Source organism: Chinchilla lanigera, unplaced genomic scaffold, assembly GCF_000276665.1.
Source record: "Chinchilla lanigera isolate Chin_1 unplaced genomic scaffold, ChiLan1.0 scaffold00057, whole genome shotgun sequence".
In the NCBI taxonomy this organism is placed as follows: Eukaryota; Metazoa; Chordata; class Mammalia; order Rodentia; family Chinchillidae; genus Chinchilla; species Chinchilla lanigera.
The window spans coordinates 3,093,366-3,105,336 of record NW_004955458.1 but is presented as its reverse complement, the minus strand read 5'-3'; the positions used below and the strand labels follow the sequence as shown (position 1 = coordinate 3,105,336).

The 11,971-nt window shown below is 38.6% G+C and overlaps 1 protein-coding gene across 1 annotated transcript; it reads right to left on the bottom strand.

The window, feature by feature from the left end:
• Nucleotides 1-9,861: 9,861 nt before the first annotated feature.
• On the bottom strand, nt 9,862-10,803 carry LOC102017543 (olfactory receptor 10P1-like). Its single transcript, XM_005397250.1, has one exon. It carries the CDS (start codon nt 10,801-10,803, stop codon nt 9,862-9,864), a length of 942 nt encoding a protein of 313 aa, XP_005397307.1.
• Between the last annotated feature and the right edge of the window lie 1,168 nt (nt 10,804-11,971).

Here is an 11,971-nt window from a genome sequence, read left to right as displayed (position 1 = left end):
TATAAAATTCTATATTAGTACTCACTGTGAAGTGGACAAGGAGAGATGCTGAAGGTATGGGCACAGTGTGGGAGAGCAAACAGACTGATGCTATGGTCACTGAGCCAATCAGCACCCAGAATACAGAACACAGTGCTGTGGTTAGTTGCCTTCCATTCCATCAGCCAATATTGTGCCATGTACAATTTCACACTGGCAAACTTGTGCAAGAGGTAGTGGTATACTGCATTTCCATTGTGTACAGTATGGTATTCACCCATTGATGAAATAATACTGTATTTTATTTCAATTTAATATTCTTTTAATATGTTTGAATTAATATTTTTATATTGTTTTAATTTTTTTAGGCAAAAATAATTAAAATAGTAAATATTATATAAATACCTATATACCACAAAATCTCATGATGTAGTGAAAACTCCATGATACAGAATTAGGTACATGTTTTTAAAAAACCTTACAATGCTAGGGACATAGCTCAGCAGCACAGGTGCAAGGTCCTGAGTTCGATTCCCAGTACCAAAAAAACCAAAACCAAAAAAAAAAAAAAAAACCCTGAAAAAACTTATGATACAGTGAAGCTGCAATAAGAGAACTATGATATAGCAAGGGACTACTGTAGTTCTGGAAACATTAGCCAGAACAATTAGACAAGAGAGAGAAATAAAAGTAATAAGGGTAGGAAACAAAGAAGTGAAGTTATCATTATTCACAGATGTCATGATACTCTACATAGAAGACCCCCAAAACTCCACCAAAAGAATTCTAGATTTAATAACCAAATTCAGTAGCATAGTGGGATACAAAGTCAACTCAAAAATCAATAGCATTCTTATACACAAACAAAAAACTCACAGAAAGAAATTAGGAAAACCACATATTTCATAATAGTATCCCCCAAAATGAAATACTTAGGAATCAATCTAACAAAGGAAGTAAAAGATCTATATATATTGAAAATTACACTATTCTGAAAAAAGAGATTGAAGAGGATTTCAGAAAATGGAAAGCTATGCCTTGCTCATGGATAGGAAGATCAACATTGTGAAAATGGCCATAGTCCCAAAACTGTTATACAGATTCAATGAAATCCTAATCAAGATGCCATCAACATACCTCACAGATCTAGACAAAACATTCCTAAAATTAATCTGGAACCAGAAAAGCAATCCTGGGCAAAAAAGGCAAGGTAGGAGGAATCAATCCCTGACTTGAAATCATACTACAAAGCTACTGTGATAAAATTAGCATGGTACTAAACAGATGTGAGGATAGAGGGAATGGATTAGAAGGTGCAGACAGAACTGCAAACACACTCAGCTGCCTTATCTTTGACAAAGTGGTGAAGCATGGTCATTGGAAAAAAGACAGCCTCTTTGATAAATGGTGTTGGAAAAACTGGTTGTCCACATGCTGAAGACTAAAACATGGACCCATGTCTATCACCATGCACTAAACTAGAGTCAAAATGGATCAAAGATATAAATATTAAAACAGAAATACTAAATCTACTGGAAGAGAAAGTAGGTAGAAATCTTGAAGGCATAGGGGCAGGCAGAGACTTCATGAATAAAAACAAAACTGCATGGGAAATACTGCAAAGAATCAACAACTGGGTTCTCATTTTATTGAACAGCTTTTGCATATCAAAAGAAATCACCAACAGAGTAAAAAGAAAACTCACTAATTGGGAAAACATTTGAGTCAACTGTCCCTTAGACAAAAGACTTCTATCTAGAACATATAAAGAATTAAAAAAAATCAGGTCCCCCAAATTCAAAGACCCAATCCAAAAGTGGTCATCTGAAATGAATACACACTTCTCACATGAAGAAATACAAATGACAAATAAATATATGAGAAAATATTCAACATGATTGGTCATTCAAGAAATGCAAATTAAAACAACACTGAGATTCTATCTCACCCTAGAAAGAATGGCTATCATCAAGAAATCAACCAATAACAAATGCTGACAAGACTCTAGAGAACAAGAAACGGTTCTTCACTGCTGGTGGGAGTGTAGATGGGTGAAACCACAGTGGAAATTAGTGTGGAGATTCCTCAAAAAACTAGGAATAGAGGTCCCATTCAACTCAGCTTTTCCCCCTTCTGGGTATTTTTCTAGAAGACTTGAAAACATCATACTGCAATATATGTGCACCCATGTTCATCGCAGCAAAATTTGTCATAGCAAAATTTTGGAAACAATCAAATGCCCATCAACTGATGAGAGGATAAGAAAAATGTGGTATTTTTATACAATGGAATATTACTCAACTATAAAGAAAGACAAACTGGAGGCTTTTATAGGTAAATGGATGCAACTAGAGACCCTACTCATAAGCTAAATAAGTCAGAGCTGCATGTATAAACATCGTATTGTCTGCCTAGTGTAAGAACCTGAAAGTAAATTAAACTGAAAGTTACAATAGATATTATGAAAGGGAAAGAAACTTCTTAAATAGGAAAGAACACCTGGGATGAGAGAAAGAAGAAAAGAAAGAAAGGAAGGGAAATATGTATATATATATATATATACACACACACACACACACACATATATATATAAATATATATATATAAACACACATGATAGCTAAGATAATTGTACTACTAATTTCTATTGGTTTATTGATTGGAACAGTTAATGCTTAATTTTTTGATCAATTTTGTGTGCTGATAGTTGGTAATCTGAACAACAATTTTGAAGATAACAATCTCCAATGTAACAACCATTGTTGATTTCCTATCATCTTGTTTTGAAATTCTGTATCATTTTTAGTGCTTTTTATGTTTTTTCTCTTTAAAATAAAAAATTGAAAGACTGATAGATTTCAATGAAAAAGCAGGAGTCAATACAAGTGACATAAAAAGACTATTTGTAGAAGTAATAGCAGAAAATTTCCCATGCATGGGAACAGAATCTGACATATAGATAATGAGGCATATATAACTCCAGTTAGCCATTACCAATATAAAACTACATAAAAGGAATAACTATAGGAAAAGAAGAAGTTAAGCTATCATTATTTACAGATGATATGATATTCTACATGGAAGACCCCAAAAACTCCACCAAAAGACTTGTAGATTTAATAACCAATTTCAGTAGTGTGGTTGGATACAAATTCAGCACTCAAAAATCAATGGTATTCCTGTATACAAACAACAAACTCACTGAGAGGGAAATTAGGGAAACTACACCCTCCACAAGAGCATCAAAAAAAGGAAATACTTAGGAATCAATCTAACAAAGGAAGTAAATGATCTATATATTGAAATTACAGTGCTATGAAAAGGAGATCAAAGAGGATATCAGAAAATTAAAAGATAACCCTTGCTCATGGATAGGAAGAATTAACATAGTGAAGATGGCCATACTCACAAAACTGTTATATAAATTCAAAGCAATCTCAATCAAAATACCCCTAGCAAACCTCAAAGAACTAGAGAAAGCATTCCTAAAATTCATCTGAGACCAGAAGAGACCTAGAATAAACAAAGGAAATCCTGTGCAGAAAAGGGTAGGCAGGAGGCATCACAATCTCTGACTTGAAATTATACTACAAAGTTATGGTGATAAAATCAGCATGGTACTGGGAAAAAACCAGAACTATGGAGCCATGGAACAGATTAGAAGATGCAGACACAATTACAAACACACTTAGCCACCTTACCTTTGATAAAGGGGCCAAACGTGTTCAGTGGAAGCAAGATAGTCCCTTCAATAAATCATGCTGAAAAACTGGCTTTCTACATGCCACAGCCCAAAACTAGACCCATGTCTAGCATCATGCAGCAAACTAAAGTAAAATGGATCACAGATATAAATATTAATCAGAAATAATTAATCTACTGGAAGAGAAAGTCGGTAGAAAATTTGAAGACATAGGTGTAGGCAGAGTCTTCATGAATGAAACCCAGACCACAGGAGAAATACTTCAAAGAATCATCAATTGGGATCTCATTTTATTACAAAGCTTTTGCACAACAAAAGGAACCACCAACATAGTGAAGAGACAATCCACAGTGTGGGGAAAAATTTTTTCTAGGTGTTCCTCAGACAAAGGACTAACACCTAGAATATATAAAAAATTGAAAAAAATCAGACCCCTAAATTCAAAGACCCAATCCAAAAATGGGCATCTGAGATGAACACACACTTCTCAGATGAAGAAATACAAATAGCAAATAAATATATGGAAAAATGTTCAACATCACTGGTCATTTGAGAGATGCAAATTAAAACAACATTGAGATTCCATCTCACTCCAGAAAGAATGGCTATCATAAAAAAATTAACCAAAAACAAATATTGGAGAGACTGTTGGGAAAAAGGAACCCTTCTCCACTGCTGGTGGGAATGTAGACTGGTACAACCATTGTGGAAATCAGTGCGTAGATTTCTCAAAAACTAGGATTAGAGGTCTCATTTTACCCATGTATTCCCCCTCTGACTATCTTCCCAGATGAATTAAAAATATCATCCTACAGTGATGTATATGTACTCATGCTTATAGCAGCACAATTTGTTTTTTTTTTTTTTTTTGTCTTTTCTTCAGGTATCAGGAATTGAACTCATGACCTTGCGCTTGCCAGGCAAGTGCTTTGCTGCTGAGCTAAATCCCCAGCCCCTAGCAGCACAATTTGTAATAGCTAAATCTTGGAAACAACCTAAATGCCTATCAACTGTGGAATGGATAAAAAAGATGTGGTATTTTTATACAATGGAGTACTACTCAGCCATAATGAAGGATAAACTTGAGACTTTTATAGGTAAGTGGATGCAACTAGACACTATACTCATACATGAAATAAATCATATTTACATTGTAAACATCATATTGTCTGAAGGAGTAAATAAGGTCTAAAATATATAATAGATATTATGAATTGGGAAGAAATTGTTTAAAAGGAAATAGGAACTAGGTTGGGAAAGGAAGAAAGGGAAAAGGGAAAAAAATGCAAGTTAGTTATACTATTAGTGTCTTAGTTCATAGAAAAAGAAGCTTTGTGCTAATATTGATTGGAAAAATTTTTATGCCCATGTCTTTTATCTTGAGTAGACACTCTAAATATAACAACATGCGATGTATTAACTATTGTCATTCTTCTATTATCTTGCTATAAATTTTCATTTTATCTTTTTTATATAAATTAAAAAAAGAAAAATATTAGTAAATATGAAATATCTTTTATTATTGTATGGATTTTCTTTTTTGTTATTGAATTTTTCACTTGCAAAATCTTATTTTTCTGAAAAAATAACTTAATTTTCTACTCTTGTGATTGTAATACAAGAATTTTCAGTGTTACTATTATTGAAAAAACATGGAAGAGCTAGTGGATTATTTGCATGTAATGTCAACTATGCAAAATTCTAGATGTGTTACATTTTTTTTTATTGTTTGCTTCTATTGTAGAAGAGGGTGAATCTTAGCATATCATTTCAGATAAACTGGTTTTTTAGTAAAGGCTTAAAATATGTCCTGGGAAACATCCTGGGGAAGCTGTAAAAACTAACTCTGTAGTCAACTTTGCTGAGGAATGTTTCCCCTAGATAACCATCTGTGACCCTGCCTGGGTTGTCTCATCCTTCCCTAGTGCTATTTAGATATTGTAATCATTAAGGAGTGTAAGGTTGCTAAAGGGGACCAAACAGAACATCATGGTTAGACTTGTGACCAGGACCTAATCTGGTCCCATGGAATAAGAGGAAAACCATATGGCCACCTGAGCCAGCGGATTGTAACCATGGAAACCAAAAGCATATTTAAGAGTTGGAACAAAGATTAGTGGGCACCGACATTTCCCGACTTGTTCATTGGGAGATGCACGGTGGCTGGCCTAAATTCAATAAACTCTGTTTGCCCTAAATAGAATTCTTCGGTCTTCTGTGGAATTCAGCCCATTTGCCACTACACCATGAGTAGTTTTCTCTGATGAATGCCATCAGTCCTTTTAAAAATCAGGTGGTTAGCCATTTCTCAAGCACAATATCTAATATAAAAATTATCTTCACTTAAGGAAAGTATGTTTGGAAGTTTTATATAAAATTACTATTTAAAGACATTTATATTACTGCATATTAAATTTTCTTTGTAACCTGGTAAAAAGAGTGTAATAAATTTTTTGTTTTCATTTTTTGTGTCTATCCCTATTGAAATACTTCCAAATCCCTCTAGTTTACCTTGTACCCTCTAATTGTGGCATTGAATTTTAGCACTTTCTACATGTGCATTATTTCAGGAAGAATGAAAGTACTGTACTGAGCTACTTCTTCCAGGAACATTCCTCACAGTTATGAATTATTAACCTTCAAATGTACATTAAGACTGGTACACACTGGGAATCAGACTCAGGGGCATCCTACTGCTGAGCTGCATCCTCAGGCATTTCTATTTTTAAATTTTGGGACAGGGTCTCTCCAAGTTCCTCAAGTTGGCCTTCAATTTGTTTTGCTCTAACTTGAGTCTTCCAAATAGCTGGGATTACAGAAGTAGTCCCTGTAACAGGCTGTATCTTGAAGATTGTACCCATGAAACGTTTCAATTCATTTATTTTTTTCCACTTCATTCCCCCATCCCAACCTGTATTGGATTGTGAATCTTATGAGCGTAGGGGCCTTGCCAAGTAATTTTCTAAATATTAGTAGTGTCTTACAACCCTGGGCTTCCAGACTCTGTGTCTGTGTGTTTGAAAATATCATCTGATCCCAAGTTCCCTGTAGCTAATCTCTCTAAGCAAAGCCAGACAACTTCATCCCTACTACACCAAGGTTGAAATCTCCCTCTGATGCTTTCATTCCTCACACCTATGATATCAATAAAAAAATTCAGCATGGATGATGATACACAAAAGTAATTGATTAACCAAACATAGAGCAGTTCACAGAGGTGTGGGGAGGGCTAGAGATCATGCCAGAGGCTGAGCTTCCAGGTGTAATTACCAAGAACAACCTGATCAGTTGAGGAAACCATTCTTGCTAGTTTTTGCCCCGATGCCATTTCTAGGCTGACAACTGTTGTGACAAAACTGAGTCCAGGAAAGGAACGACAAGCAAGGAAGCCAGGAGGCAGTGAACAGCTTTATTTTATACCACTGGCCCTGGCTAGAATAACTTCCAACAGAAGTCATGCAGTAAGTATCTGCGAGCCAGTATTTTTATAGGAGGCATAAACAGGGGTTACAAATGTGGGTCACAACAGCCTGGCTGTTCTGATTAGCTACCAGGGTGAGATAATCTGTTACAGGGATAGATTAATGACCATCAGCTACAAGACTCAATGAATGACCACAAAGCTTGGTACAATCAAGTATCTTGTATGTTTGATTACACTCTTGTGGTTACAGGTGTCAAGAAAGCACTTACAGAGCCATGAAACAGTTATAGAGCTAGGCAGCTTCAGAAAGAACAGTTGTAAAAAGAACAATTTTTCCTACTACAGTTTTCCCTTCCCCAACTACCCTTACAACCATCTTTGCTGCTGCCTGAGAGGGTCTGCCTGCAGCTTCTTGGCTCTTGTGGATACCAGCTACTCAGTCCTAGTTAGGCATGGGAGCATCTGATTGCTGGATGGAGATCCCATGCCTGGGAGACTGGAAAGCATTCTTAGGACTAAAGGGAAGCCAGTCTTTGGCTTCTTGTTTCTTCTCAGGTAGGAGAATTTAGCAAACACTGAAAGAGGATCAAATTCTCAGTGGCCATGATGAATATTCAGTGTCTGCTCTCCAGGTCTTAGGTAGCATGGCCTCAGGGACTCCCCTAACCTGGGTGCTGGTGAAGGTCCAGGGGATCCGGCTGGTGGCCCAGTGAGGCCAAGGGCATGCTGTTGGTAAGCCAGACAGGTCGTCACCTCTTATGGCTGGTGTCAGAAACCAAGGGTTGGGGAAGCAAGGAAGAAGGTTAATGCAGAATATTTCAAGGGGAGCAGACTTAATGATTTTGGAGGCTTTAGTGTGAACTGCAATTTTTGAACATCTCTGGGAGTCAGTTAGAACATGAAATTTAAATAGTTTAATAGGCAGAATTTTATATAACTCTTTAGAATTTATCAAATGACTACATGAGTATTGTAATTTCTGAGTGATTCATTCAATTACATTCATCAGCTGGTTAGGGAGTGATAAGGAATGAGTCCTCTTTCTCCTGTACTCAGGTTACTAACAGCTTGGAAGTAGATGAAGAAATATTAAAAAATAGTTATAATTCATTGTAAAACGTTTATAATTATAGTAGCATACACAGGGGAGTAATGAAATTTATTTCAGATGCCGAATTTCACGGAAATCCTTGAGTTGAGTTTTGAAATATGCATAGCAGTTTGCCAGGTGGGCATATTGGGCAAATGCATGTGGTAAATTTCTGTTAGCACATCTTGTGAAAAGCTACAGAAGTCCGCCTGAAGGTGGAATATTCTGTGGGAGAGCAGCTGAGAAGTGAAACAAAGTGTGGCTACAGAGGAAAATACTAATTCCTGTGGTTGAACCAGTCTTTAGCAGAAGAGCCATGTCTGTGCAGGATAAAGACAACTTAAAGATCAGGAGGTGGTGGGAAGAAAGGTTGGGCTCTCATTCCTTCCTGAGTAGCTCATGTCATTGATGAAATACTGGCAGTTGTTATTCTTCCCTGAGAACCGCAACTATTGAAGGCTTATATGTGGAGGAGATGGAGGTGGTGAAGGTGTGTGAATGGTTAAGGGACCAGGGAAGCATTATGTGGAATAGTCTGTACTTTAATATCAGCCTTTTCTAGGTTTCTTGTTAAGAAGAACACCTAGGGGAATGGCACCAGGAACCTCCATTTGTGGCCTGCTGGGAGGCACCAAGAGAGTTGCATCAGTACCCTAATCTGTAGAGTGCTACATTGTCACATTCCTCACCTGTAGATCTTGGTTTTAGCTCTGTATCTTGCCTCTCAGGACAGTGGATATCTGCTTTTTGTCTTTATGAGACAGGGTCTCACTATGCCATTCAGGTTGGCCTTGAACTCACTTTGTAGTCCAGGTTGGCCTTGAGCTCACAGCAATTCTCCTGACTCAGCCTCTTGAATGCTGGGATAATAGGCATGCACCACCAGGCCCGGCCAAAAGGCAAGTAGATATCTAGAATCCTTCACCAGCTCCCTCATAGAAGGCACATGGTATATAGGATTCTAATGTGTTTCTTGGACATGTATCATAGGGTCTCCTGCTTCAAAGTTTTTCTTGATGTTTCACCCCTGTTTTTGATATAACCTAGCCATCTTTTGTTTTGTTCTGGTATCTTCCTTAGGAGCAAATCTTATATCTAGAACTCTTTGGCACTCCTCCTGAAGGCTAAAAGTAGGACAAATGTACCTCCAAGTAGACTAAGACACACTTGTGGAAGAAAAGGCAACCAAAGGGCCAAGTAAACTCCTCCATGGCCTCTGGGTGGCTATTTAGTTAGGTATTAAGTTCATAGACCTCTGGATACTGGAATCCAGAGAATTCTAGGGGATGCTAAATAGTGTTCTTCAAGGCAACAAAATCTTCTGTTCTACTTTATGCTAATAACCTGTGCTCTGACAGTGAGTGTGGACTGTGTAATAAGGGAAAAGATATAGATTGATCTTCCTCTCCTCTCCTCTCCTCTTCTCTTCTCTTCTCTTCTCTTCTCTTCTCTTCTCTTCTCTTCTCTTCTCTTCTCTTCTCTTCTCTTCTCTTCTCTTTCCCTCTGTCTCTGTCTCTCCCAGCAGCCTCTACCTGGAGGCATTTTTTATTTGCTTTATTGGTTTATTTGCTTTATTTGGTTTCTGCTAGGCTAGCATTAAAGTACAGAATCTGATGGCTGGGAGGAGGAGCAGTCAGTGAAAGAGTAGCCATCCCTTGAGTCCCTTCAGAGTGAAAGGACCTGTCTTTTCATCATGTGTTGCAGGGCTCCTGTCACCTCCTTGTTTCGAAGCGTGTAGATGATAGGGTTCAGCATGGGTGTGACGACTGTGTAGAAGAGACTGAGGATTCGATCTCTGATGACAGAATTACCTGCCTGGGGTTGGATGTAGGTGATAGTGGCTGTTCCAAAGAAAAGGGAGACCACAAGCAGGTGGGAGGAGCAGGTAGAGAAGACCTTTTGGCGGCTCTGGGTTGAAGCTATTTTCAGGATGGAACCCAGAATACAGGCATAGGAGGCAACAATTAGTGAAAAGGGGACCATTATAAAGACCACAGTGGCTGTCATCACGGAGATTTCACTCCTATGCTTTCGAGCATTTGCCAACCTCAGGACTGGCAGGATGTCACAGAGGAAGTGTGGAATGACTGGGTGGCTGGGGAAAGGCAGAGTAAAGATGAGGGATGAATGGGTGGTGGCTGTGATGATGCCCATAAGCCAGGAGGCAGCCACCATGGCCATGCAGGCTTGTTGACTCATGAGGTTGGAGTAATGCAGAGGCCGGCAGATGGCTGCATACCGGTCATAGGCCATGGCTGTGAGCAAACAGCACTCTGAGATGCCCAGAACAATGAAGACGTACATCTGGGCTACACAGCCCTGGAAGGAGATGGCCCTGGGGTATGGGAAGGTCAGATCTGCCAGGGTCCTGGGTGTGATGGTGGTGGTGTAGAGGATCTCCACCATGGAGAGGTGGCGCAGGAAGTAGTACATGGGAGAATGCAAGGTGGGACTGGTTTGTGTGAGGATGATGATCAAGGAGTTACCCAGCAAAGTGACCAGGTAGACCAGAAGCACCACCCAAAACAGGGGGCCCTGCAGCGCCCTGATGTCAGAGAATCCCAAAAGGAAGAATTCAGACAGCACAGTGTGATTTTCCTCAGCCATCTCTCCCAATCAGAAGCTATGGCACAGCCTAGAAAAAGAAGTTATTCAGTAACATCCAGCATTTCTGTAATTCTGTAAACATTTCCCATATAGTCCCTCTCAAAATCAAGTAAGAATTAGTATCTTCTCTTTATGGATGAGTCAGGGGTCTCAGAGAGGTTAAACAACTTGCCTGAGCTAATACCCAAAGAGTGACAGGACTGAACTTGAACCTAAATCTCTTAACTTCAAATCCTGTACATTTACCATGCTGTGGTCCTGTGTCTGAGGTCTCACTTCCACTGGGATAAAACAGAGCTCTATACTTTGGATTTTTCCCCTGAGTGAGAGATAGGAATAGCTGCTGTGGCCTTGGCCACTTTGTTTTGAGAAAGAACAGATTTTATTGGGAGTTTTTTTTTTTAATTTTAAAGAGAGTAGTAAATGAGAAACAAACGAATAGAATAGTAACAGCATACCAGTATCACAAACATAAACAAATCCCACATGCCGAAGACTAAAACTAGACCCATGTCTTTCACCATGCACTAAATTAAAGTCAAAATGGATCAAAGATCTAAGTATTAAAACAGAAACATTAAATTTATTGGAAGAGAAAGTAGGTAAAAATCTTGACGACATTGGGGCAGGCAGAGAGTTCATGAACAAAAACCAAGTTGCACAGGACATACTTCAAAGAATCAACAACTGGGACCTCCTCTTATTGAAAAGTTTTTGCCTTGGCCACTTTGTACTTTCCAAACCAAAAGTGGAGCCATAAACAAATCAAGGTATGTGAAGGATGGTCCTAGGCTGGTGTCTATGATCACAAGGGTAAGCTGAAAATTTAGAATGTCACAGAGTGACATGACTATTTGTGATAAGATGGCCCAGTTGCATCCTGCTTTGGGAGGACTGGGAGAGATTTGGGAGAGATTTGGGAGAGATTTGGGAGGATTTGCCCAATTCCTTTCTTTTCCTCTTACATGGGCCCTTGCAACTGACTGTACCAGCTGCACTGTCCCAGCACACCCTGCTGTCTTAGGCCTCCCTTGCATCTTGTCTACAGCACTTGCAAAGGATGCTGTGCAGTGTTTGAACAGCTGCAGTGGTGGAGGAACCCACCACCTACTGAAATAACGCCTTGCAGCTTTGGCTTTCTCTCCCTGTTGAAATGTCATTATGTTCA

Coding starts and splice junctions, on each gene's coding strand:
- LOC102017543 (XM_005397250.1), bottom strand. CDS start 10,803: ATGGCTGAGGAAAATCACACTGTGCTGTCTGAATTCTTCCTTTTGGGA.